Source organism: Ochotona princeps, chromosome 7 (genome assembly GCF_030435755.1).
Source record: "Ochotona princeps isolate mOchPri1 chromosome 7, mOchPri1.hap1, whole genome shotgun sequence".
Taxonomy (NCBI): Eukaryota; Metazoa; Chordata; class Mammalia; order Lagomorpha; family Ochotonidae; genus Ochotona; species Ochotona princeps.
The window spans coordinates 82,269,788-82,297,047 of record NC_080838.1 but is presented as its reverse complement, the minus strand read 5'-3'; the positions used below and the strand labels follow the sequence as shown (position 1 = coordinate 82,297,047).

General features: G+C 57.1%; 1 protein-coding gene across 5 annotated transcripts in view; it reads left to right on the top strand.

Annotated features, from left to right (window-relative positions):
- The window catches only part of PDGFRA (platelet derived growth factor receptor alpha), a 33,596-nt gene extending 6,643 nt beyond the window's left edge, over positions 1–26,953 (top strand). For 3 of the 5 annotated variants that reach the window (XM_058667302.1, XM_058667301.1, XM_058667303.1), the window contains 23 exons: positions 3,535–3,595; positions 3,968–4,285; positions 5,292–5,552; positions 6,356–6,486; positions 7,369–7,540; positions 7,630–7,819; positions 8,720–8,835; positions 9,453–9,579; positions 10,782–10,975; positions 11,598–11,692; positions 11,982–12,114; positions 13,677–13,781; positions 14,263–14,373; positions 14,525–14,678; positions 15,219–15,385; positions 18,876–18,991; positions 19,255–19,377; positions 19,871–19,982; positions 20,977–21,076; positions 21,177–21,282; positions 22,553–22,794; positions 23,351–23,482; positions 26,033–26,953. In XM_058667302.1, coding sequence (XP_058523285.1) covers positions 3,547–3,595; positions 3,968–4,285; positions 5,292–5,552; positions 6,356–6,486; positions 7,369–7,540; positions 7,630–7,819; positions 8,720–8,835; positions 9,453–9,579; positions 10,782–10,975; positions 11,598–11,692; positions 11,982–12,114; positions 13,677–13,781; positions 14,263–14,373; positions 14,525–14,678; positions 15,219–15,385; positions 18,876–18,991; positions 19,255–19,377; positions 19,871–19,982; positions 20,977–21,076; positions 21,177–21,282; positions 22,553–22,794; positions 23,351–23,482; positions 26,033–26,180 — 3,402 coding nt within the window. In that variant the 5' untranslated portion in view covers positions 3,535–3,546 and the 3' untranslated portion in view covers positions 26,181–26,953. Of the gene's footprint in view, positions 1–3,534; positions 3,596–3,967; positions 4,286–5,291; positions 5,553–6,355; positions 6,487–7,368; positions 7,541–7,629; positions 7,820–8,719; positions 8,836–9,452; positions 9,580–10,781; positions 10,976–11,597; positions 11,693–11,981; positions 12,115–13,676; positions 13,782–14,262; positions 14,374–14,524; positions 14,679–15,218; positions 15,386–18,875; positions 18,992–19,254; positions 19,378–19,870; positions 19,983–20,976; positions 21,077–21,176; positions 21,283–22,552; positions 22,795–23,350; positions 23,487–26,032 lie in introns of all 5 variants that reach the window. The other 2 variants (XM_058667305.1, XM_058667304.1) reach the window with 2 other exon arrangements.
- Positions 26,954–27,260: the final 307 nt, after the last annotated feature.

The following is a 27,260-nucleotide window of genomic DNA, read 5'->3' as shown; positions in this document are numbered from 1 at the left end:
CAACGCTGCCATCTGCTGGCCGCCTTGGAGAACTGCACAGCAAGGGGAGATGCAGTTCCCACTGGCGCGAAGAAGGGCGGCTTCTCCCGGGAAACCGGCTGATGCACGCATGGCCTTCATCTCGTGCACATCCACGGGTTTTTGTTTGTTTTGTGTGGTTGTTATGGCAACTCATAAAGCCCTTGCATTTATCCGATGAGCAGTGTTCACCTTCCACACCTGATTATCCCAACTCATCTGGGAGGAAGGTAGGCGTTTGTGTCCCTGCTTACGGGCTTGGAGACCAGGTTTGGGCAGCCTGGCCCCCTCTAGTGTGCCCCAGGCGGCTGCCCCTGAGTTTGTCCTGTGGCGCCGCACCATTTGGTGACAGTCCAGTGTGAGTCTGGTGCTTCTTGGTTGGGGGCAGAAGAGGATTAATTGAGGTTAGGTTGTCCCCGTCCCTCAGCCCACACCCCTCACTGCAGTGTGCAGGGACATGCAGGGAGCACAAAATGGCCCCTGCTGACCGGAGAGCATTTGTCGCAGAGGGGGGAGAAGAAAGCAAGCTGTGTAATTTCCACGGCTAGAATTAACTCAGCAGAGCTGGAATTAGCCGGACCTTGGGAATCCGAGGCTGGAGGCCGTGGGTGGTGCTGGGGACTGTGCTGGCGGCCCCTGTGGTCTTTAATCATGCCGGGGTGGGGGCAGGGGCCCCGTGGCCCAGCAGCGGGGGGCTTTTGGCGAGTGGGAGGCCTGCCTGCAGTCCGGAGTTGCTTGCAGCTGAGTGTCTCCTCTCTGCCTGGCGTGACACGATCCTGGAGGCACAGGTGGGGTGTGTGTGTGTGTGTTGCACAGGCTGGTGGCCGCGTGAGGGGGTGGAGTGGCCGTGGACCGCTGGCCCCTGGCCCCCTGGGAATTAGTCTGGGAGGTGGGGCCAATCTCACAGCCACTGGAGCCACATGGCAGTCCCACTTAGCCATGGAAGGAGTTGCTGTCATCTGAAGTTGCCTACCTGCTCTGGGACTATAAGACAACAAATGTCCAGACAAAGCTCAGATCACTTGCAGCCTGGGTAGCCGAGGCTTGACCTGCCCCTTGTCACAGCGACGGACGTCTGCGTGGTGAATTCACTGCCTATCTACTGTCCAGTTGAGACCAGGTGGGGAGAGATGGCCTAGTGCCAGAAGCTCATGTGGTCTGACCTGCCCTGGGCTAATGGTGACTCCCGGAGAGCCCCAGTGCCCGGCGAGAGGGCCTGTGTCCCCCATGCTGGCAGCCACACGGCACTGGTCCCACTGGCAGATGGGCCTTGATGTGGGAGCTGCAGCCAGCGGGTGGGTGGCACAGGACAGGGGGACATGGGGCATGCTGGGGCTGCTGACGGCTGGTAACTGGAGGCCTTGTTGTCCTTGGCCAAGTGTGTGTCCAGAAACTGTCCTGGCGGTAGGCATACCATGGGTTTGGGGGACCTGGCACCCTCTCCCCCTCAGAGGAAGCCTGACTGGCGGGCTTGCTGCAGAACCAGCGATGGCTTTGGGGACACCCAGTGGCCTTGTTCTGAAGTGCAGTAAGTGGATTAGCAGCCGAGGGCCAGGGTTTCCACTCACTGTGGCCCAGCCAGCGGCTGCTCTGGCTCTGCCTTGCCCCACTCCACACACCCCAGCAGAGCCTTCTGGAGGCCCTGGGCCGTGGCAGGCCCCACAGGAGCCCACGGCCACCAGGGCCCGTGCATCTGGCTTGTCTGACTCCGGAGCAGCCCAGGGGCGGAGAACGGCCCCCTCTGCCTGTTTGCACAAGGAAATAGGGGGATGGGCATGGGACATGGACTAGGCCCTCACCGCCCCCCGCGGCAACGTGGGGTGCCAGAGCCTGTTTTCGCCACCAGCCGTGGGGCCGTTTGTCATGTTCACTTGGTTTGGAAGGCAGAGAGCGCTTTCATCCAAATGGCTTAGTTCCCACATGCATGGCTGTCACAGCCAGGGCTAGGGCCAGGGTGGGGCGGGCGGCAGGGGGTAGGCCAGAGCTGGGAGCTGTGACCTCCATCCAGGTCACCCATGTGGATGCTGGGGTGGGGGCGCACGAGTTTGGGCCAACACCTGCTGCCTGGCTGAGTTTGGACTATTAGGGAGCTGGACTGGAAGCAGAGCTGACAGTCAGGAGCCTTTTGCAAGTCTCCCACGTGGGTGCAGGGTCCCAAGGCTTTGGGGCGTCTTTGACTGCTTTCCCAGGCCACAAGCAGGGAGCTGGAAGGGAAGTGGAGCTGCTGGTTCACGAACCAGCACCCATATGGGATCCCAATGCTTGCAAGGCAACAATTTAGCCGCTGAGCCCCGCGCCGGCCCATAGTCACTCCTTAAGAGCAGCTGTGCCGGGGATCCTCTTACCAGACAAGTACCCGGGACAAGCATGGCTCAGTTAGTCAGGCAATCTCCCCTCCCGTTCCAAGGCTTTGCCTTGCCTGGGAGGCCAGGAGGACACAGGGGCAGTGAGCGGAGGGAGCGAGAGGCCCGAGGCAGCTGTGTCTTCTCTCCTGCTCCCTGCCTTCCAGCGCTGCGTGCCTGGTGATGTGCTCAGGTGCAGGGTCAGTCCCCGGTTGTCCCTGAAGGCCGATGGCCTAGCACAGGTTTCCTGCTGATCCCTGCACGCTGCTGGAGGCGTGCAAGCGGGCTCCCTGGTGCCTTTTCCCTCCCGCTTCCCCTTCTCTCTGATGCCATTCCTGTGTTGCCCTCATGGCACATCTGCGCCCATGTTGGATCTGCCAAGTTCAGCTCAACAGGGAGTCCAGCAGGTTCTCTGAGGCTGACCTGGCACGGGTCAGTGTGCTTGCCAAGGGGAAGAGTCACCTTGGCCTTGAAAGGTTTATTTATTTTAAAAGCAAGGTTGCAGAGAGAAGCAGAGAGAGGAGAGGGCTTCCATCCGCTGGTTCACTCCCTAAATGGCCTTAACAGCCAGGGCTGGGCCAGGCAGGAGTCAGGAACTTCCTCCAGGTCCCGAGGCAGGAGCCCGAGGCAGGAGCCCGAGGCAGGAGCCCGAGGCAGGAGCCCGAGGCTTTCCCACGTCCTCTCTTGCTTTCTCAGGGAGCTGGATCGGAAGTGGTGCAGCCAGGGCTCGGACAGGTGCCCGTGTAGAATGTGCACCCCCCTCCCCTCCAAAGACAAAGACACCCACTGTCGGATCTCTTCCCAAGGACACAGCGGCCACCTTACCCTGGTGACTGATAGAGCAGTGGGTGCCGGGTCCCTGGAGGACGTGCCTGTATCTCTACAGAGTGACACCGTTGTCGGTGGCCACTGCACAGGCCGACAGAACGAGGGGGCTTGGGCATCCAGCTCTTGGCCTTTCACAATGAACTCCACGCTCTGAAAGGGCTGTTGTCCCCTAGCCCTTGGGTCCAAGAGAGCAAAGCAGGCCTTGAGGGTGACTGAGCCCTGTGCAGGCGCAGCAAGCTACACTGCGTGCCCTAGCACCCTTGGGCCCTTTGCCCTTGTGCTCCTGCCGGGCTGGGCATTGCTTCTGGCAGCTAACATGGTTTCTGTCTGACTTTTGATTCTGCAGCTACCTGGCGCCATGGTGCTCTCCTGTCAAGCCTTCCTGGTCCTTAGCTGGCTGTTGGCAGGTATGTTCTCCAGCCCTCCCCAGCCCCCTGACCTTGGCTCCCTGCGGGGGGGTATGTCCACAGGCGTGATGACCCCGTGCACCTGACCCCCATGTGAACGGCCACTAAGTTGCCAAGCTGTCCATCACTTTGATGGATAGATCCGGCCACATGTGAAAGCCTGCAGTGCACAGACTCAGGGTCAGGTGGCCCCTGTCCATTGCCATGTCCACAGGGGTAGATCTGGGGCTGGGACTGGAACCATCGCTGCCTTCAGCAGATGTGCAGCAGCTGGCTGTGATGAATCAGGGCTCACAGGGATCCAGACTTGGGGGGGTTCGTGCAGAAGAGATTGGCTGCTGCACACTGTGCCCCACGTCGCTCTTCGCGCAGGGTCAGGCCTCACGCGCTGCGAACTGCCTCTGCCGTCCATCTCTCCGGGCGACAGCGAGCGCGTGGTGCCGCTGAATGCCTCGTTCTCTCTGCGATGCTCCGGGGAGAGTGAGCTGAACTGGCAGTACCCCACGTCCGAGGACGAGAGCCCCAGGGTGCGTGTGCGCAGCGAGGAGAACAACAGTGGCCTCTTTATGGCCGTGCTGGAGGTGGCCAGTGCCACGGCGGCCCACACTGGCTGGTACACCTGCTACTACAACCACACGCAGACGGAGGATGGCGACGTGGAGGGCAGCCACGTGTATATCTATGTGCCGGGTGAGTGAGTGGGCGCTAGCCAAGCCCTTGTTGTACGGGCTGGCCTGTTAACCTCACAGGTTTTTTTTTTTAAAGCATTTTACTTACTTATTTTTACATCTCTAAAATGCAGTTATGGGGGGGGAGAGAGAGAGGGAGAGAGAGGTCTTCCACCTGCTGATTCACTCCCCAAATAGCTGCATTACGGTCAGGGATGGGTCAGGTGGGAACCAGGAGCTTCTTTCTTTTGGGGCCCCACGTGGGTGCAGGGGCCCAAGGCTTTGGGCCATTCTCAACTGCTTTCCCAGGCCACAAGCAGGGAGCTGGAAGGGAAGTGGAGCAGCAGGGATAGGAACCAGCGCTCGTGTGGGATCCTGGCACCGCACATATTGGCTTAATATGTTTAATATTGCACAGGTTCCATTAGGTGTTTTAAAACGCATTTCGTGGCCTAAAAATTATGATTAGTTCCCTTTTTTGACAGAATTAGATTCTATTACTTTGTGGTTCTTTAGAGTTTGAGTTGAGTTTCTGGCTAGTATTCCGTTCATTGTGATAGTTTTTATTGGGGTTCAAGCAGCTGCATGTTGTTCTGGCTTTGAAATGACCATCTAGGGGCCAGTGTTGTGATACAGCAGGCTAAGCTGCAGACTGTGATGCTGGCATCCCACGTAGACACTGGTTCGAGTCCCGGATGTTCCACTTCTGATACAGTTCCCTGCTCATGTGGCTGGGAAAGCAGTGGGAGATGGCTCAAGCTCCTGGCTCCTGGACCTGGTCCAGCCCTGGCTATTGCAACCATTTGGAAAGTGAACCATTGGATGGGAGCTCTCTCTCTCTCTAGTTCTATCTTTCAAATAAATCAGTAAATCTTCCGAAAACAAAACAAAACAAAACATAACAAAAAACATCCAAGGCAATTAATGGTAGCAGGGGACGGTGTCCTAACCAGGGGGCCAGGCTGTTGCTGGTGGCAGTGTGGGAGAGGGAGCCGGGTCTGAACCGTCCCCTGCCATCCCCGACACAGACCCGGATGTCGCCTTTGTGCCCCTGGGGATGACTGACTACTTGGTGATTGTGGAAGACGACGACTCAGCCATCATCCCATGTCGCACCACGGACCCTGAGACCCATGTCACCCTGCGCAACAGCCATGGGGTGGTGTCTGCCTCCTACGATAACAAGCATGGCTTCAATGGCACCTTCACCATGGGGCCATACGTGTGCGAGGCCACCGTCCATGGGAGGACCTTCCAGACCATCCCCTTCAACATCTATGCCTTGAAAGGTACCCAGCCCCTCCTTCCCCCTCCTGCTTTCCCTGAGGGCAGCAGGTGGCACTGCCAGAAGGGCCTGGGGGTGCTGCCTAGCACGCCACCGTCGCTGAGGATGGAGGCGCTGAGGTCCCCACGTTCCCTGGCCAGTGCCAGGCTGGCCCAGCTGAAAGTGAGCAGGAAGGCTGTGTGTGCCTGCGTGTGTGTGCAGGAACTCCCGGCTCTTCAGCCAACCGCGAAATACCACCAGGAATTCTCTCCTTGCGTAAGCCTCTTAGTGTTTGTTCAGGTCCCTGGCTGCACAGGTGCTGCCAACAAAGCTACACCCTGGGGCGAGGGACAGGGGGTGCAAATGCTTAGATTCATTTTATTCAAAGGCCAGGGATTTATGCGGATTGCAATGGTGGACCCGTGGACTTCCTTTGATGTGGGCTGCATGGGGCCCGCTTCCTGATCTCTGGTTCTGGGCAGCTGAAAGTGAGCAAGAAGGGTCAGGATGAGGGTTGGAGCGCCAGTGCCCAGCGCAGGGCTGGCCCCAAGGCTGCCAGCGCGAGGCAGGCACAGCGAGTCCCGGGCACTCCCATTGCGCGTTCTGTTCACCTGCAGTGTCTCTCTGTGTTTCCACACGGTAACCACGTGCCCAGCTGCCTGCGCGAATTCTGTCAGCTCAAGATTTCTAAGATTACCCTCTCCAAATTTTGTCTCTCTCTACCTGAAAGGCATGGTGTCAAAATGAGATTTGCTTACACACACACTTGAGGCTGTATTCAATCCTGCCTCTCACGGCTCTCCCCTGCTGTGTCTGTTCTGCTCTCAGCCACCTCAGAATTGGATCTCGAAATGGAAGCCCTGCAGACAGTGTATAAGGCTGGGGAGACGATCGTGGTCACCTGTGCTGTCTTCAACAATGAAGTGGTGGACCTGCAGTGGGCCTACCCTGGCGAGGTGGTAGGTATTCTAGGCAGTGGGGAGGGAGCTGCCTCCAGGGGCATCTCGTGGCTGGGCGTCCCTGAGCCTCTGGCTTCCACCGGAAGCCCGTGGTACCCAAGTGCCCCATCCATGGTGGGCACTGGCCATGTGCTTCAGCTGCTGCCTCAGATGCCTGCATCTCCTACAAGTGCTTAGATTGGACGTCTGGCTTCTCTTTCCATTCTAGTTTCCTGCCGAGGTGCCCCCCGGGAGGCCCGAGGCGGTGACTCAACTCTGTGGGTTCCTAGGGATCCTTCCCCCACCCTGGGCCTGGCTCGGTTCTAGCTACTAGGAGATGGTGATGTTTTGGGGAATGACTTCCCAGTGAATGGGAAGTCACTCTGTGTGTGTGAGTTGGCAGTCCTAGCCTCTTCTGCCACCCAAAGACATTAACAGATAGAAAAGATCAGGCAGCACTGGCTGGTTAGATGTGGGATGGTCCGAGGTGATCGCCGTTGGGCAGGTTTCCACAGGTGCCAGGGACAATGCTGAGCCTACTGCTTCAGAAGTCAGAGAGGGGCTGGTACAGTGGCCAGCGCGTAAAGCCACAGCCTGTAGCACCAGCATCCCAGATGGGAGCCAGTTCTGGTTCCAGCTGCTCCATTTCTGACCCAGCTCTCTGTTAATGTGCCTGGGAAAGCAGCAGATGGTCCAAGTGCTTAGGCCCCTGCTCCCATGTGGGAGATTGGAAAGAAGTTCCTGGCTCCCAGCTTTAGCCCGGCCCAGCTCTGACTGTTGTGACTGTCCAGAGAGTGAGCTGGTGGATGCAATCTCTCTCTCTCTCTCTCTCTCTCTCTCTCTCTCTCTCTCTCTCTCGCTGTCTCGCTCTTCTCCAAAGCGGTGTTCTCTCTCCTGCTGCAGAGGGGAAAAGGTGTGACGGCGCTGGAAGAGATCAAAGTCCCGACCCTCAAGCTGGTGTACACTCTGACCGTGCCTGGGGCCACGGTGAAGGACAGCGGAGACTACGAGTGTGCCGCCCGCCAGGCCACCAGGGAGGTCAAGGAGATGAAGAAGGTCACCATTTCTGTGCATGGTACGTCCGCCTGCCCACTGCCACCCGTGCCACTGACCGCCTGTGTGTGCGGGCTGGCCTCCCCTGAACGCGCGACCCTCCCCCTGCAGAGAAGGGCTTTGTGGAGATCCAGCCCGCCTTCAGCCAGTCCGAGGCCATCGGCCTGCACGAAGTCCGGCATTTCGTGGTGGATGTGCGGGCCTACCCGCCGCCGCACATCTCCTGGCTCAAGGACAGCCTGACACTCATCGAGAATCTCACTGAGATCACCACTGACGTGGAGAAGGTCCAGGAGATCAGGTACCATGCAGCTCCGAGCCCGCCTGGCACTGCTGAGGTCAGAGGCCCGGGGAGGGCGTGTGTCACACCAGGGCACAGCAGCTCACCATCCCGCCCCCAGCTGCAGCTGGGTCACGACTTGGCCAGGAGAGAGTGAAATGGAAGCCCTTGACCTTGAACCGCTGCCTGGATGATCTTCATTGCTTGCAAAGCGGTTGCCCGCTGCCAGGAAAGCCGGTGCTGCTGGCTTTGTTCAGAGCCCGTTTGTCCCCATCAGGGCTCTCTGTGTTAGAAGTGAACATCCGGGCTAGTTGTAGGGCCTGCATTCCATGGGTCCTCGTGTTCTGACGGGAAGGGCAGATGCTGCTCATCCCCGAAGGAGTGGTGAAGGAGGTTGGTCAGCACCCCAGCCTCAGCTCCCACATCTGGAATGCAGCATCTGGGGTGTCATCCGTCCTACGGGGTGAGAAATGGGCTGGGATTGCCTGAGCTCTCCATGGCTTCCCACTGTGGTTAAGATCTGGGAAGCCCAGGAAGTGCGTATCTTTATTGACTTTAAAGATCTATTTATTTTTACTTGAAAGGCAGCATGCAGAGGGAGAGGGAAACAGACAGACAGACCTTCTGCCCACTGGTTCACTCCCCAGGTGGCTGCAGTGGCCAGAGCTGAGCTGATTTGAAGCCAGGAGCCAGGAGCTTCTTCCTGGTCTCCTGTGTGGATGCAGGGGTTGCTGCTTTCCTGGGCCATTAGCAGGGAGCTGATGGGAAGTGGAACAGCCAGGACCCGAGCTGTCATCCAAATGGGAGGCAGGTGCTGCAGGTGGAGGCTACTGAGACCTAACCCTAGGATGTGCGCTCGTGACGCAAGCTGCTGATGGCGCATGTGAAAGCCATGTGTGAAACAAATATCTTTGATCCAAGATATCGATGCAAGCTGAAGCTCATTCGTGCCAAGGAGGAAGACAGTGGCCACTACACCATCGTGGTTCAGAACGAAGATGCTGTGCAGAGCTACACATTCGAACTCTTGACTCAAGGTGGGGAACAGGAGGGGACGGCCATTTGGTGGATGAGTGAGTGGCTCTGGGGAGCCAGGACATATGCCCCCCAGCTTGTGGAGGAGAACCAGGGACCAGAGTGGTTCTAGAAGTTTCCGGGGTATTCTGGAATGTTCTCTTGGGGAGCTTCTAGGTGCTGGCAGCTCCCTGTGGGACCTCCAGTTTCTGAGCAGGCTGCCAGTCCCACCTCGTGGTCCCAGTGGGCTTGGATTGTCCTGGGGGATCTTTGCTTGGTTTAGTTTCCCTTGTAGATGTTTGCGTGGTTGTCCCTTGCTGATGGGCAAAGGGGCACCTGCACAGCTGCACAGCCGAGGTCTCTAGGCCTTGGGTAGGCTTGTTTATTCCTTGCAGCAGGCCTGTGATGGCAGCCCGACACACCTTTTACTCACTCTCTCAGAGCCAGAGCCCCTAAGAGCTCCCGGCCAAGGGCTGCCATGGCCTGAAGCCCAGGCTCTGCTGTTTTGTTTTTGTTTTCAAGAGCATCTTTGCTGTGCGAACCACATGCCACAGGCAGTCTGAGCACATGCCCACGCCCACGTGCCCGGGCTCCGACTCCTGCGTGGCACGTTCCATTCTGACTTGTGCACCTCTTGCAGTTCCCGCGTCCATCCTGGACCTGGTGGACGATCAGCACGGCTCCACCGGCGGGCAGACAGTGACGTGCACGGCCAGCGGCATGCCCCCTCCCGAGATCGAGTGGCTCATCTGCAAGGATATCAAGAAGTACGGAAGCCCCCGTCCCTTGCCCTTTGGGGGTACCCCACCCCCGGTGCATGCCCTCGCTCTCACCACCCTCTCAGGCTCATAACCCAGTTGACTAAGAGCTCATACAGGGCTGTCTGGGTTTGTGCAGCTCCGTGCGGAGTGAGAAGGACCTGGCCCAAGACTTCCAGCTGCTCTGCAGATCTCTAGCCTGAGAAGAGGTCTTTGTTTGTTTTTGTTTTAGGATTTATTTTTTTTTAAACCTGAAAGGCAGAGTTACAGAAGAAGGAAAGGCAGAGGGAGATGTCTTGTTTACTTTCTGTGTGGCCACAGCCAGAACTGAGCCAGGAGCCTCCTCTTGGTCTCCTACCTCATGGCAGGACCCCAAGAGCTTGGACCATCCGCTTTTGGGCCATCCCAGGCCATAAGCAAAGGGCTAGATGGAAACTAGAGCAGCTGGGACACAAACCGGTGCCCATACAGGATGCTGGTGCCACAGATGGAAGCTTAGTCCACCACGCCACAGTGCCCGTACAGGATGCTGGTGCCACAGATGGAAGCTTAGCCCACCATGCCACAGTGCCAAGCCCCAGAGAAGTCGTAAGGATGACTGCCCTAAGGGGATTTGTATGAGCCAGGCCCTTGGTTTGACCTTTCACCTCCTGTTGGGTGAACTTTGAAAATGGAGTCCGTGTGACTGTCCACACCCACCCTCGCCCACCTGCTGTATGCTGGGCCTGTCCACGCTTCCACACACCAGCTGAGTCCAGAAGCCCTGGTGGCTGACTGGGAGACAGACACCCATTTCCCTCGGCTTGGCCGGACATGGGGCTTCCCTGGGCTACAGTTGAGGTCTCATGAGTCCATGGTGAGGCTAGAGGCCACAGGGCAGAAGCGTGTCCCAGGTGGGTGTCAAGAAGGTGGTTTCTGGGCCCCTCCAGAGCAGTGGAGATCAGGATTGGCCCAGAGGCTCCAGCTGAGGGTGATCGGTGGGGTGATGTCTTGCAGAACTTGTCTGAAGGCGTGACCTGTAACTTGCCTGCGTGTGGGTGTTTCTCTTAAACGTGAGCGAATGCACTTTCATGCTCATCACCAGACCTCAAGGTTGACCTGTAGCTCCCCCAAACATGGGTGGGAACAGGCTGTACCTGCAGGTGCACCTGTGCCCAGGGTCCCCAACCCCAAGCCCCCAGCTTTGCCTTGTCATCTATTTGCCTCTCTAGATGTAACAATGACACGTCGTGGACGATCCTGGCCAGCAACATCTCCAACATCATCACGGAGACCCACCCCCGAGGCAGGAGTGTGGTGGAGGGTCGGCTCACCTTCTCCAAGGTGGAGGAGACCCTGGCGGTTCGCTGCCTGGCCAGGAATCCCTTGGGGACTGAGAACCGAGAGCTGAAGCTGGTGGCTCCCAGTGAGTGGCTTGAGAGTGCAACGGACTTCCGGGTCATCAGATGGGGGGCATGGGTCCCCTAGGACTCCCAGCTGGATTCCTGGTTCCCAAGGTTCTGCAGCTGCGAAGACAGTGGGCCAGCGTGAGGGCTCGCACACCCAGAGCTGTGTCTGGCACCTCCGTGCAAGTGCTTGGGGATGGTGTGACAGGGCATGCCCTTAAGCCTGGGCAGCCAGTGTCTTCCCAGATTTGGCTGGGAAGAAATTTTTCCCATCTTGTGGCTTCTTCAAGCAGCTGAGACCTGCTAGAATTCAACATGAATAATGGAGCCCAAATCCATAGAATAGAAACAAAGCGAGGAGGCCTTTTGAAACCAGCTTTGTGGTAAAGCTGAGCAGGCTGTTGCCCTGAAGGCAGCCCTGGGTCCCCTTCAAGGTCAGAGTCAGCCCTCAAGGCCCCTGCTTGGGGTGTCTTTGCAGAGAGTTGAGCTCCTCAGATTGCTGTGTCTTTGTGGGAGAGTGGGCAGTGTTTCCTGGGAGCAGTTGTACGTGGGACAGGAAGTTTTTCACACACCAACCTCCCTCCCCTTCCCTCTTCCTCCCTCCCTCCTTCCCTCCCTCCCTCCCTCCCTCTCCCTGCCCAGGCCTGCGCTCTGAGCTCACCGTGGCAGCCGCAGTCCTGGTGCTCCTGGTGATTGTGATAGTCTCACTGATCATCCTGGTTGTCATTTGGAAACAGGTAGATTCCAACCCCGGGTCCCTGGGGAGCGAGAACTGCAGCCTGGCTCTATGCGCATGCCCAGGGAGCTCTGTGGTCACCCTGGGCTGCTGGGGGTGTTGGTGCAGAGGTGCAGCGTTGCACCCAGGAAGCCAAGCTTGTCTTTCCGTTCTCTGTGAACTTCCACAAGCCCCCCACCATGTGTGGCGTGAACCCTGGGGACCCCACTGTGTCAGTCACCAGGAGCCCTCTCTGGTGTCCTGGGCCAGTGAGTGGTAATTCACGTGCTACCTGTCCTGCTTGTCCCTAGAAACCCAGGTACGAGATCCGCTGGAGGGTGATTGAGTCCATCAGCCCCGATGGACACGAGTACATTTACGTCGACCCCATGCAGCTGCCTTACGACTCGCGATGGGAGTTTCCCAGAGATGGACTCGTGCTGGGTGAGCTCCTGGGGGCGGGGCTGAACTCCTGCAGCCCCTTCTCACTGTGCAGACAGCTTTGCTAGTTCCTGACCTGGGACAGAATGTGGGATCCAGTTGAGCGTGTGACACCTCAGCACTGGCATGTAGAGTGTTAACAGTATAAGTGGGCTTTTTTTTTTTTCTTGTTGAAATAAAGATTTCATTTATTTGAAAGGCAGAGTTGAGAGCAATCTTCCGTGGGCTGGTTACCCGCCAAATGGCTCCAACAGCCAGAGCTGGGCTGGTCTGAAGCCATGAGCTGGGAGCTTCTTGTGGCTCTCCCATGTGGGTGCAGGGCCTTGGGCCATCCTCTGCCGTTCCCCCGTGCATGAGCAGGCAGCTGGATGGAAAGTGGAGCAGCCAGGACTTAAACCAGTGCCCACGTGAGATGCCATTGCCGCAGGTGGCAGCTTGATGTTATGCTCATGTTGTCCCCATAAGCACGTTTTCAGCAAAATATGTAAAAGTTACCAAGATAGCCCATCGTGGCTGACTCCTGTACTTCAGTCTTGCCTCGGATCAAGAATCTGGGGCTTCTGTTCGTTTTTTCAGATCGCACTCAGGATGCATGAAGGCAGGACAGAGGCTGGCGGGCCCTGGAGCCAGGGGTTCTGTCACTGTGAATGATCTAGAGCTTGTATTATAACAACATGGTGTTTATTTGAAAGGCAGAGAGGCAGAGATCTTGCATTCACAGACCCAAACCAGCTGCATTGGGGTCCCCCCCACAGGTGGTAAGGACCCAAGCGCTCGAGCCCTCCCCTGCTTCCCCGGGGACGCACATCAGCAGGGAGCTGGATCAGGCCTGAAACGCAGGCCCACCACTGGAGGGTTGTGGTTGTCTCTGGCAGTGCCAAATGCCTGCCTTGGAATGTGCTTAAAAAGATGCCAGATTGGGTGTCTCATTACCCACCTGTGTCTTGGCAAGGCCCAGCCAGGCTTAGTTTTTGATGCCAGAATCCAACAGGGCATCTGAGCTGCCGCCAATGTCAAGTCCGCACACCTGAGCTTATGTAATCGCACCTCCCTCTCCAGAGAAGGGACAAGGTCAGGAGAGTTAATAAGGCCGAGGGTAGCTCTCTGTGGCAAGAGCTGTTCTGCACCTCTGCCCCATGCAGGGCTGTAGCCCTACGGCCAGTGCTGAGGACCACCGGCGCTGGCTCTGGGCATCTCCCACACGCCCAGGTCTTTTCCACTGGGCAGTGTCCCTCTGAGCCTGTGAGCTTGAAGAGCCGGGCATGTAGCACCATGAGCCCTTTGCGTTTGGCAGCGTGAAGCCCGGAACGCGCAGGCAGCGGCTTGGACCCAGGCTGGGTCTGGAGTGTCTCAATTGCCACAGCTGCCGAAGTCTCACCCTCAGCAGGTGGGACACAGAGGGCGGGAGCTGGCACTCAGGGGCCTGCAGCCCCCCTTCCCTTTAGTCACGGAAGGACCCTTCTGTGCTCTCAATGCAGGGAACGCTCACGCAGGTGCACACTCCCACGCCGGCTGCTGTGCGCAAAGCTGGGGACATGCATGTTGACGGTTCTGCTTGTCTGCAGGTCGGATCCTGGGCTCCGGAGCTTTTGGGAAGGTGGTGGAAGGCACAGCCTATGGACTGAGCCGGTCCCAGCCTGTGATGAAAGTGGCTGTGAAGATGTTGAAACGTGAGCGCCCCCCCATCCCAGGGACTTGGGTCAGCCCCTCCACGGGGCTCTGTGTGTTTAGACTATGTCGTCGGTTCGGCTCATCACCCCTGGGTTGGAAACTTAAGAGTGTTTTTTAAAGATTTATTTATTTGAAAGAGAGAGAAACAGATCTTCCACCAACTGGTTTGCTCATTAAATGGCTGTAACTGCCGAGCCTGCTGCGGCCAGGAGCCACAAGTTCCATCCGGGTCTCTCACGTGGGTGGCCTCTGTTGCTGGATGCGGTGTCCCACGCAGTGGCTTTGTCCACTGTGCCCCTGCTCAGGTTCTCTCTACCCTGAAGACCAGGCTGGGTTGTTAGTCTAGGTGAGGCGGCCTCTGTGCCGTAGACCCTCGGGAGACGCTGTGAGCCACAGCACCAGCCGCGGTCCCGCCAGCTTTGGCCGAGAGCTGGAAGCGGGTGGGTTCGGTTGTGCTGATGTGTGATGGTGTTATCACAGCCACGGCCCGATCCAGTGAGAAGCAGGCCCTCATGTCAGAACTGAAGATCATGACTCACCTGGGGCCACACCTGAACATCGTCAACCTGCTGGGCGCCTGCACCAAGGCGGGTAGGCCTCACTGCCCACCATCGCGAGAGCTGTGACTGAGGGATGGCCCCCTGGGTGGACCCCTCGTGCTTGAGCCCCCCTGCCGTGGCAGCTCGAGGCTTTGCTGTCCTTGGTTGTCACATCCTTCTCACTTATTTTCTGTTCCCCACAGGCCCCATTTACATCATCACCGAGTACTGCTTCTACGGTGACTTGGTGAACTATTTGCATAAGAACAGGGACAGCTTTCTGAGCCGCCACCCGGAGAAGCCCAAGAAAGAGTTGGACATCTTTGGTCTGAACCCAGCGGACGAGAGCACGCGCAGGTGGGTTTAGGGCGCGAGAGGCCACACAGCATTGCCAGCAGTCCTCACCCCCACGTCGAGAGGCTCCACAACCCGCTGGGCCCAGGGCTGCCCGTTCAGTGCCCGTGGCTGCAGGGCTTGAGCCAGACCACCCTGTCCATGTCCAGGTCCACCTGCCCTCACCTGTAGGATGTTGGGAGCCTGTGGGAGTCAGACGTGGTCCTAAGGGGTGTCTGCTTTTGGAGGTGCCAGGGGACAGGAGACACAGAGGCCAATGGCAGACACTGACCATGGCAGTCCTTGGCAGGTGCCAGGTTCAGGGTCCTGCTCTAGTGCTCTAGGATCAGGTCCAGCCTGTAGGAAAGCAACCCACGTGTGGGTGACTGTTCCACAGCCTGTGTCCCCCTTGAGACCATGCACATGGCTTGGCTTTTTACCTGCCCTTGGAGCCCCCCATGTCTACAGAGTCCCACGTGCAGGTTGTGGGTCATAGTCTGCTAGGTGTTGGGTGACCAAGCCCGCAGGGGACACTCCGGTAAGTTTTTTTCTCTGCCTTCACAGCTACGTGATTTTATCTTTCGAGAACAATGGTGACTACATGGACATGAAGCAAGCCGAGAGCACGCAGTACGTGCCCATGCTGGAGAGGAAAGAGGTCTCTAAGTACGCGGACATCCAGCGGTCACTCTACGACCGTCCGGCTTCCTACAAGAAGAAATCCATGCTAGGTAAACATGTCTGTGCCCACCGTGTAGTCAGCGATCCTCCGAGGCTTAGCTTCCTGTCGGGACCTTCCCAGGAAGGCCAGCGGGATGGGGCTGTGGTCCCCAACGGCAGGTTCCCCGAACCTGGCATCCCATGTGTTTTAGTGGGAAGTTAACGCAGGGAGCCACCTAGACACTGAACACGACTGTCTTGAAGCACAAGGTCACTCTACTACAATCACCTTACTTTGCTTACAATGAAAGCAGTGATAACTATTGATGCTTTTATTACAGTTTGCGAAATTAAAAAGTTGTTAGGCTGGTTTGTTCTTGAGGTCTTGGGAGGTGTACCCTAGGCCTTGGAGTAGGCCCTCCCCGCCTGCAGCTGGCGAGGGACAGTGGGAGGCTGGCTTTGCTGACAGGGGCTTCCAGGATGCACAGGTGCACATGGTGTGGGTTGCATTGATTTGCAAGTCAGACAGGCCCCACCCAGGCTGCAGCCCTGCCCCCTCCAGGCTGCTGCAGACTGCAGCAGAAGGCTTTCCCTTCAATGGTCTCTCTGCCTCTGCTCCCTGGCTCCCATCCACCAGTGGACACGAAAACGTGTGATTGAGTGGCTGTGGAAGATGTTTGCAAAAAAAACAACACAGTTGTTAGCTGTGCTTTCAGGGTTCCTAAGTGAGAGCCACAATCCATTAAGGCAAAAAAAGCTTGTTTTGCAACAATACCCTTTTCCATTCTGGCTGCTCCAAGTCCCACTCATTGCTCCTTGCCAAGTGGGTGAACTCCCAAGCACTTAAAGGCCGAGCCAGGGAGAGTTATTGGAGCAAGTGCTTCCCCTCCCCTCCTGTGGTTTTAAAAATAGCTGCCATCGCTTCCCTGGCCAGCCGGGCTGGTGGTGCACTTGGCAGCCAACACCCAGGAGAATCTGACTCACGCCCCGGCGTGGGCTGCTGGCAGGCAGCACCCACTCTCTGGCCTGGGCTCGAGGCAGCATGAATGGCTGTAGAGACACTTCGCTTGCTTGAGTGTTCTCCTGTCTCGTGGAGCATGGAGCCCTGGGGCCCTTCCAGAAGGGAGTGAGAGTGAGCCAGGAGGGCAAGGGGGGAGGGCGAGAGGGGGAGGGCGCTCGTGCAGGGCCATGGCCCTCCCTGTGTCCGGTCATGGATGGATAAGTTCAGGGTGGATTGAAAAAGCAAATGAAGCGATTGCTGGATGCTCCTTGTCCAGAGGGTCCTCGTGTGTGTGTGCGCGTGTGTGTGCGTGTGTGTGCGCGTGTGTGTGCGTGCGTGCGTGTGTGTGCGTGCATGTGTGCGCGCGTGTGCGTGTGTGCATGTGTGCGCGCGCGTGTGTGTGTGTCTGTGTGTGTGTGTGTGTGTGTGTGTTAAAGATAGCTCAGGCGGCTTGCCGAGATTGGAAAAAGACATTTAGGAGGTGAACCAGTTCTGTGTGAAGGCTTGTTAGGGATCAGTGTAGACAGCCTGCTGGCTCTGCGTGCGCATGTGTAAACCAGGTGCAGACAGGTGCCAGGTGGGCTGATGCCTTACCCAGATACTGGACACTACAAGTGTTGAGGGTGCTGGCGGTTGGGCTGCAGCTGAAGGAGCTGGTTGCGAAACCTGTATCCTCTGTCAGAGCACTGGTTCGAGCCCCACAGCTGCTCCAGCTTCCTGCTAACACACCTGGAAAGGTGGTGGGTGATGGCCCATGTGCTTGGGCTCCTGTCACCCGTGGGTGGGCTTCCTCTGGCTGTTGCTGGCGTCTGGGAGTGAGCCAGCAGATGGAAGAGCTCTCTCATCCTGCCTTTCAAACCAATAAATAAATAAAAGTCTAAAGGAGAAAGGCCTTTGGGTCAGATTGTAGCATAGTGAGTAAAGCTGCCGCCAGTGGTGCCGGCGTCTGGTGTGGGTGCTGGGCTGTGTCCTGGCTGCTCCGCTTCCAACCCAGCTTCCTGCTAACGGCCTGGCAAGGCAGAGGAAACGGCCCGATGTTTGGGCCTCTGGCATACGGGTGGAGGCTGCTGAGGCCCCTGGTCCTGGCCTGGGCCTGACTCAACCCTCGCTGCTGCAGCCAGCAGATAGAAGACTTCACTCTCTCGGACTCTCCCTTTCTCTGACTTTCAAATAAACAAATAAATAAATATTTTAAAGATTTATTTATTTTTATTGGAAAGGCAGACCTACAGAGAGAAGGAGAGACAGGAAAAATCTCCCATCCGCTGACACTCCCCAAGCGGCTGCAGTGGCTGCAGCTGAGTTGATTCGAAGCTGGGAGCCAGGAACCTTTAGGTCTTCCTCCAGGTCTCCCGCACGGGTGCAGGGTTCTGAGGCTTTGGGCCGTCCTTGACTGCTTTCCCAGGCCACAAGCAGGGAGCTGGATGGGAAGCGGGGCTGCCGGGACACCAACCTGTGCCCATATGGGATCCCGACACATGCAAGGCAAGGTCTTTAGCCACTAGGGTACTGTGCCGGGCCCAAAGATAAATCTTTTTTTTTTAAAAAAAGACCTTAAGAAGTTTTTAGAATGTAAAAGAATGTGGGATTTTGGATATTTTGAAATTTTAGAATATTTGCATATACACAATAGGATATTACAGGATAGGAAAAATCGCATATGAAATCCCTGTGTGTTCCATGTGCACCCTAAAGGTGAGTTTATACTTTAAAAATGATTTGTTTATTTATTTGAAAGGAAGATAGAGCTTTTGTCTACTGAGTCACTCCTGCAACAACCAGGACTGGGCCAGGCTGAATCCAGGAGCCCAGAACTTGATCTGGGGCTCAGACATGGCGGGGAGGGACCTAAGCACTTGAGCTGCGACCTGCTGCCCTCCAGGGTGCACATTACAGAAAGCTGGACTCGGATGCAGAGCTGGCCCTCAGACCCGGCCCTGTGTGTGTGGGATGCACACATCCCAAGCCACGTGTTCACGATGGCACCATTATTTCACATTATTGCACCATTATTTCACCATTATTTCATTATTACACATGAGATCAGATGTGAAATTTTCTGTCAGTGGCGTCTCAGAATGGCGCTCCAAAATTATAGAATTTGGAACAGTTCAGATGTCAGATTTTGGATAAAGATTTCTATGTTAACCTTTGAAAAGATTTATTCATGTAATTGAAAGGCAGAATGACAGGCGAGAGAGTGATCCTTCAGTGCTGCTGGTTCACAGCATGTGGGGCCGGGCCAGGCTCAAGACAGGAGCCAGAGACTCCGTCGGGTGTTGCAGTGGGTGGCGGGGCTCACTGCTCCCCAGACTGCTAACAGGCTCAGCAGAGCAGCTGTGAGTCACACTGCTGCGTTGGTGTGCGATGCTGGGATCGCGGGCCTCAGCCTAACCCCCTGCAGCACCGCAGCTGCCCACAGTTCTCCATTCTTTAAGAAGGGATTTGCAAACTCTAAGCCAGTGCACTGGGAGCTGCCCAGCAGCGCCGCCTGGTGGGAGACGCAGGTGGTGAGTCTCGGGCCATACACCTGCCTGAGGCGCTCACTTTGTCTTTTGCAGATTCGGAAGTCAAGAACCTTCTTTCGGATGACAACTCCGAAGGCCTCACCTTGTTGGATTTGTTGAGTTTCACCTACCAAGTTGCTCGTGGCATGGAATTTTTGGCTTCCAAAAATGTAAGTTTTGGAGAACAGTGGCCACCTTCAGGGAAGGGGTGAGGGGAGTATGGAAGGAGATGCAGGCAGGAGGGGCCTGGGTGCGCCCACCTTTCCCTCTTTGGGGAGGCCCCGAGGAAAACCCAGGGGCAGGTGGGCTTTTTGTTCCAGGTGGACTCCCTGGGTGCCAGCAGGGAGAGGCTTGTCTTGCTGGGATGTGGGGGGTGGGGGAGAATGTCACCACCACAGAGATTCTAACATCATGAGGTCCCCTTTGCACGCAGTGTGTCCACCGGGACCTGGCTGCACGCAACGTCCTTCTGGCACAAGGGAAGATTGTCAAGATCTGTGACTTTGGTCTAGCCAGGGATATCATGCATGATTCTAACTACGTCTCCAAAGGCAGCGTATGTACACACACATACACACACAGTCTGTGGATTCACCGATGGGCTCCTGGGGTGCACGGCCTGGGAGGTTTGGTGTGGGAAGCACAGGCTGTCTGAGTGGGCAGACCAGTGGCACCCCTTACCCAGGCTGGGGAGTGGGAAGTTGCTGTGCCTTGGTTTCCTTGTGTGGAGCGGGGAGGAGATCTTGCACCTGTTTCTGGTGCTAAGTCAGGGAGTCACCCAGAGTCAGCTGCAGGTGCTCAGAGCAAGTGCACACATGGGGACGCAGGCATCTTCAGGGGCCGTGGCTCCAGTGTGTTAAGATTTTTATCAGGCTTTTGATGGGGGGGGTCCATGACTTCCACAGTGGGAGGAACTCAGAGTTCTAAGAGAGGGTTGGACCAGCCTTGCGGAAGAGGCTGCCCCGGGAGCTGTGCTGTGCTCCTGCTTTCTCTGCAAGCTTAAGATGGTACCGAGGGCTGAGGTCAAGTGTCTCCTCTGTCCCTCGCAGACCTTCCTGCCTGTGAAGTGGATGGCCCCTGAGAGCATCTTCGACAACCTCTACACCACGCTGAGCGATGTCTGGTCCTACGGCATTCTGCTCTGGGAGATCTTCTCTCTGGGTACGGTCTACACCCTGCTGGCTCGTGCTGGCCTGCACCTGCCCCGTGGCAGGGAGCATTGGCAGGGCTACAGGTTTTCATCCCGGCCCTGTGTGGGCTGTGTTGGTTCCTCCCTGCTCCCTCCAGCTTTTGTCTCTCTCTATCCACCAGGAGGTTTTTTTTTTGGCTTGGGGGCTTTTGTGGGCTCACGGAGGACAGAGGTGGGGAAGTTGCTGCTCCCTTGCCTGGTAGTATTAAGGTTCAGCTAAAGCTTAGTGGGGTGAGGCCAGCAGGTGCAGCCCCCACTACTTGGTCCCTGTTCTGGAGGTGAGAGGCTTTCTGGGCATCGAGTGAGGCGGGGCCACCAGGAACCAGAACGAGGTGGACCCGAGATGAGATGAGTGTAGCCTTTAGCGGCTGGTCACGGTGGCTGCTTCAGAATTGCCCTGCTAATCGCGAGGAAGGAGCATGGGGTCCTGGGGAGTCCTAGAGAGGGGACCCACTTTGACTTGGCCTGTGCTATTATAGATACAAACTCTTTCATGAGCTTACCTGTTTCTGGGATGCACCTGTGCCATGTGTCTCCTCTCAGGGCCTCCTCCTGTCCTAGCTGTCCCACCCTGATGGACCACTCCAGCATGTGGCTTAAAGGGGCCACATGGAACATGCAGAGAATGACCCAGGGCTTTCCCAGCCCCAACATGGGCCTCAACAGTTGGGCCCATTTCCATGAATGGGACTGAGCCTCGTCCCATTTGTTCAGTTCCCCGTGTGTGGCTCTGGCAGCCAGGAACATGGCCGACATCTCCGGGCTTTTCCTGGATGTGTAGGACTTGGGCCTGGGGTGCTTGGTCTGTGGCCCCGGTATTTAGTAGACGGTAGCTGTTCATTGCTCTGGGAGCGGCAGCCTGTGCAGACTTAAGGGCACACAGTGTTTCTCAGCAGTGCCCTGTCCCTCTGGGGTTCACCAGCTGTTGGCCACACATGAGTCTTGGCTGTTTGCTCCTGGCCTTAGGGGGCACTCCCTATCCTGGCATGATGGTGGATTCCACATTCTACAACAAGATCAAGAGCGGGTACCGGATGGCCAAGCCCGACCATGCCACCAGTGAAGTGTGAGCCTCTCCCCATCCCAGGGTCCGGGGGGTGGGTGGACAGGTGTGCGGCCTGGGGGCGCCTCCCTGTGCTCACAGATGGGCATTCTTGCCTCTGCAGTTATGAGATCATGGTCAAATGCTGGAACAGTGAGCCGGAGAAACGACCCTCGTTTTACCACCTGAGCGAGATTGTGGAGAATTTGCTGCCTGGACAGTATAAGAAGGTTGGTCTGGATACCTGAGGAGTGGGCAGGGGACTCAGGCCTGTGTGAGTGGTCTGGGCAGCGGAGGAGTGGGCAGAGGATGGCGGCTGCTCAGGCCTACGTGCATCATCTGGCCACCTGAGGGGTTGGCAGGGTACCTAGGCCTACATGCGTGTTCTGGGAGCTGAGGGGTGGGTGGGGAACGTGCATGGTCCAGGCTGCACGTGCTGTCATGTGACACTGGCGGCTGAGGCTTGGGGCATGCTCCCATCCCACAGCACCCACAAGCCCCTGGTTCTCTGGGTGCTTGAGTGTCTGGAGCTCCCATCCAGCTGGGAGTCTCTGGGTGCAGGGGGCATGCACCCTGAGCAGCTGAGTCCCTGCTGGTTCTCAGTGGGAAGCATTGCAGGGCACCCTGCAGCACATGGAAGTGTAGCAGCAGCTCCCCTGGGTGAGGGGCAAGCCCAGCAGAGGCTTCTCCCTTTCAGATCCAGGGCTGCTTTCCGTCCGCAAGGAGGGGCTGCTGGCAGCACCTGCAGCTTGACTGAATGTGAGGCCCTTATGTGGTGGCAGCAAAGGACTAGTCAGCGAGAGGCAGAAGGAAGCGGCTTGGGGCTGGTCAAAGGCGTGCTTGGCAGAAGGAGCTGGGAACCGTGCTCGGGAATGGGTGCTGTGTGTCTCCGTGGTGTGGCTTCCCCATGGGGAGACCAGGAGGACATGCAGTCCCCCAGGGCTCTCGGGCTAGCTGCTCTCTTCTATCCCTGGGTGGAACTGCAGAGCCTGGTCATGGCTGCTGGCTCAGAGAAGGGGCTGTTAGCATCATTGTAAACATGAAGTAATTTATTTGGAAGGCAGAGAGAGAGAGACAGACAGACAGCAAGCTTTCATCTACAATAGCTACAAATAGCTACAATTGCTAGAGCTGGGTTGATCCAAAACCAGGAGCCAGGAGCATGGCTACAGGGGGACAGGGGCCCTAGAACTTGGCTGTACTCTACAGCTCTCCCAAGGGCATTCTCAGGGAGTTGGATTGGAAGTGGAACAGCAGGGAATTGAACCGGTGCTCTTATGGGATGTTGGCACCTCCACACCAATGGCCCCTGGCCTCCTGGGACCCTGAGTACAAGGTTGTGTGGGTCATGGCCCTTCCTTTGTGCCTGGCACCATGCCCTTGAGCTGGGAAGCTGGCATCACAGTCGAGTGGATGCAGCTGTGTCCTGAACATTCGGCTGCACTCACTGCTGGGACCGCACACAGCCTGGGCTCCAATGTGCTCCCTGTCCACTTGCAGAGCTATGAGAAAATTCACCTGGACTTCCTGAAGAGTGACCACCCAGCCGTGGCTCGCATGCGCGTGGACTCGGACAACGCGTACGTCGGCGTCACCTACAAGAATGAAGAAGACAAGCTCAAGGACTGGGAGGGTGGCCTGGGCGAGCAGAGGCTGAGCGCCGACAGCGGCTACATCATCCCGCTGCCTGACATCGACCCCATGCCCGAGGAGGAGGATGGGGGCAAACGCAACCGTCACAGGTAAGCCCGGGCGCCCCTCCCCGCGGTGGCCCTGGGGCGCAGGCGGCTCACTGCGACTCCAGGGTGTGCCCTTGGTCCTGGGCCGTGTGTGTGTATGTGTGTGTGTGTGTGAGACCCAGGCCCTCAAGGGACCGGTCAGTCAGCTGCTGTGATCACAGCAATCTCTCCCATGGTGGCTGTCAAACATAAATGTGGTTCATTTTGTGACTTAAAACCATTCTTAAGGGACGAGTCTTTGAAAGGCAGAAAGGGTCACATTGAGAGAGAGAGAGAGGCAAGCCAAGCTGTCATCTACTGCTTCATTCCCTGAATGTCCGTGATGGCCAGAGCTGGGTGTGGCCAAAGCTGAGACCCATGCACTCAATTTGGGCCTCCCCTGTGGGTGGCGGAAATTCAACTACTTTGAGGCGTCACCTGCTACCTTTCAGCGTGTGCGCTGGCAGGAAGCCGGAGTCAGAAGCCAAGCTAGGACTGAAACCAAGCATGGAAATGGGTTGTGGTCATCCCAGGCAGTGTCTTTTTTTTTTTTTTAAGACTTATTTCATTTATTTGAAAGGCACAGAGAGACAGAGAAAGAGAAGGAGACACAGAGATCTTCCGTCCGCTGGTTCACTCCCCACATGGCTGCAACGGCCGGGGCTGGGCCAGACCGAAGCCAGAAGCCAGGAACTTCTTCTGGGTTTCCCATGTAGGTACAGGAGCCCAAGACTTTTGGTCATCCTCTGCTGCTTTCCCAGGCACATCAGCAGGGAGCTGGATCAGCAGTGGAGCAGCCAGGATGTTGATGCTGCAGGTGTTGGGCTAACCTGCTATGCCTTGGTGCTAGTACCAAGAGGAATCTCAACATTACTAAACGCTCGCTCCTGCACTTCCATTCTGCCTCCCGTGGACTCTGCAGCACGGGTCTGGAGGCAGGCTCTGGCTTTGTGCTTTGGAGAGGTTTCCAGCACCCTTTTGCCCCCTTGGCCACGTGAACAGCCACTCACTGATGCTCAGAGCCTGGATACGTCCGTTCATGACCAAGGTGGTGCCCACGTCAACCACGGCTGACGACCCTGACTCCCACGCCCCACGCCCCTGCTTGCCTCACCTGGGCGGAGGTGGAGGGCGGTGGCTGTGGCCCCCACTTGGGGTCCACGTGGCCTGGGTTCGTGTCTTTGCTCTTTGCTGGGGACATCTCTTGTTTTGCTCCCTGGTCATTTGGTTAACCGCATGTAGTTTGGACAGGAGGCCTGTGGCTGCGCCCGGGGTAGCCCCGTTGGCACGGGCTGCCGGGTGCACCAGGTCATGTGGAAGGGACGGCTTCTGCGTTTCCTATATTTGGAACCAGCGGTTAGGCAGTGGGGCACAGTGCCGGTCTGGCTGCATTTACTTACTCAGGCCTGTTCTTACCGTGTGTTTATGTTCCTTTAACAAACAAGTCTGCCTGGGGCGCTGGGTGTTGGAGCCCAAGGGGCTCAGGGGGCTGTGGGGCTCCTCTCCAGTTGGTGGCGGCTCTGTGTTTCAGGACAGTGGCTTTTGGTAGCATCTCTGTTGTGAAGGGCTCTGCTTCTAACTGGACTTGGGGGTGTCTTCTCAGCTGCCCCAGACCCAAACACGCTTCCAGCTTCTGGCTTGTTCCATCCGGGAATGAGGAGCATACCCTTGAACTTATACTGAACCCCACATTGGGTAGGACTATAGACCCTGTACCATGAGCGAGGCTGGCTTGGGTAAGAGGCATCCCCAGGTGCTGGGTGTCTGTGGGGGAGGTTGGGCCCAGGTGCACAGAGTCAGCCCCCAAGCCACTCCCTTGGGCTCTGCAGGACATTGGCCGTGGACAGGGAGTGGGCTCAGGGGCCAGATCACTGGGTCTCGGCCGCCTGGCAAGCCACAAGTGTGGGCTGGCACTCAGTGTTTGTTGCCCACACCCCTGCCTTTTTGGTGGGCGGGAGACTGGCAGAGCAAGCGCAGGGGACAAGGACCAGAGGCCCACCTCAGCGGGCTAACTTGGACCCAGGCAGGGGCCCAGCGCCTGTAGCAGCCCTTGCTGGGTTGCCTCGGACTTAGCACAGCCAGGACCAGGACCAGCTCCCAGGAGAGGAGGCCCACAGGCCTGGACAGTGATAAAGATTGGAAGTGATGGATTGAGAATGAGGTGCAGGACCGGACGTCAGGGTGGGGCTCAGGCCGGGAGGAGCTGCGGCCCAGGGAGCCCGGGGGTTCAGGAGCAGTCAGCAGCACTGCAGTCACGGTTGGTGGCAGCTGGCTGACTTGGTTCTCTGCTGGGAGAGCAGGGTCCCTGTGTCCTCACTGCTTCGTGTCCCGAGTTGTGCGGCGGCTGGCCAGCCGGTAGCAGTTTGGAGCAAGGCATGGCAACACCAAGAGGTCACAGACAGGTGCCGGGGAATGGCCACAGACTGTGGACCCCAGGGCGAGGAACACACAGAAGAGCGGAAACAGCCCCCTCCACGCAGTGTTCAGTTAGGCCCTGTGCAGCCCTGTGCGCGTCACAGTCGAGGGCTGGGGAAGTGGAATTCATAAAACAAAGGAGCTTGTTTTGATGTTGGGGCCAACCAGTTTGAGGCCATACAAAGTTGCTTTTTCTTTTTTCTGTAACGCAGACCTTGCGCAAACATTCTGCAGACCCTCGTGCCCACTGGGGATTTTTTGCTTGCTTGAATGGGAGGCACCCAGATGTGCCTCCCTGACTCCCATGCTGTTCCAAGCTCAGCCACAAGTCAGAAGGGCATGGCTTGTCCACTGAGCCCTTCCTGCATGCAGGGCACTTTGCTTGGTGCTTACGGCTGTGGCCCTGTTCAGTCACTGCACCTGAGAGCAAAGCAAGGAGGCAAGTTCAGGTTCAGTGGCAAAGGGCCACCTGCGAAGCCCGCTCTTTAGTACACACGCCTGGAGTTCGGGCGGCTGCCTGGATCGCGCCTGTCCTGATTCCTCCCTTCTGCTTTGCCTTCCTGCTGCCTTGTGGTCCCACGTCACTCATTTCTCCTTCCACTTGGGTACAGCTGGGAAAGTAGGGGTCATTGCTGCTGGCAGGCAAGGCTGGTGAGAAACTGGGCAGAAGGGAAGGAAGGTGGCAGCTGAGGTGATCGGGCACAGAGCTGCTGTCCGAGAGGGAAGGGTATTGAGGCACCGTCCAGCTTCGTGCCTCTATCCCACCTCTCTGCTGGGAGTTGCAAGGCCCACCTCCTGGAACCTGCGTGGGCCTCATGCTCCATTGGTCGGCCTCTCCTCCTTCCAGCTCGCAGACCTCCGAGGAGAGCGCCATTGAGACAGGCTCCAGCAGCTCCACCTTCCTGAAGAGAGAGGACGAGACCATCGAAGACATGGACCTGCTGGACGACGTTGGCGTGGACCCCTCGGACCTGGTGGAGGACAGTTTCCTGTGACTGGCAGGTGCCCGTGGGCTCCCCAAAGCGCCTCTGGGTCCCCTTCAGAAAACCACTTCATTACAAGGTACAGGTTGAGAGAGGACATGAGTGATACCGGTGACATATTTCCAGCAGCCGAGCCACCTTGGCTGGGGCACTTGGAGGCTGAGCTGGCGATGGCGTGTGGAGGTGGAGGAGGGAGTGACGGACCACGGGAGGCAAACTTCCTGCCTCGAGGGCATGGTGAGATTTGCACACACACCATGCTCTGCAGATGTCAGCATCGCAGTCTTGTACCTAACTCTCACCAAGGGTGCGCCCAGGTCCGTGTCTTCTATGCCCTGGCCTCCCAGGGAGACCACTGGGTCTGTGCACTGCTTAGCTGCTGATGGACTTCTTAGCCACCTGCGTGCCAGACCGCTTTGGAACTCTGAAAAGGTACGTGGCCTGGAGCCTCTCACTTCTCTGTAGTGGAGAATGATTAACCAGCCTCGTTGGATAGATTTGGGTCACTGAAGAGCCCAAGAACGTGTTTCTGTATTATAACCTATGTGTATAACCATACTACTGGTGTCAGTCATTTAAGTGTATATAACACCTAACATGGCTTCCTTACCGAGAAAGCACATTTGAAAAAAAAAAAAAGATCCTATGTAGGTAATGGTCTGACAAGTTTCTGACATGTATTTTCAATTGCTTATGTTTCTCTGAAAAATAGGGTGATCACCGTAGTTGCATTAGTCGGACCCGGAGAACAAAATCAAAGTAGTGTTGTCCAGGAAGTAAACAGATTCGGGCTATGTACACGGTAGCTCCCCTCGCCTGTGGTACTGGAAAGAGTTCAGGGCCCTCAGATGCAACAGGACATGACAGGAGAAGGCCCCGTCCCTGGCCACTGTCGCCATCATGACGCTGTGGATTCTAGTAGCAGACCCACCCCGGCTGGCACAGGCTGCCTTGCACCTGCTGATACCTGGCAGATTGCAGCTCGTGTTTGCCCATTGCTTTTTTTTCTCTCTTTTACATCAATGAGCCTTAGAAGAGTGGGAAAGATGCCCTGCCTTCAGCCCCTTCTTTCTTGCCTTGGCCCAAAAAGAA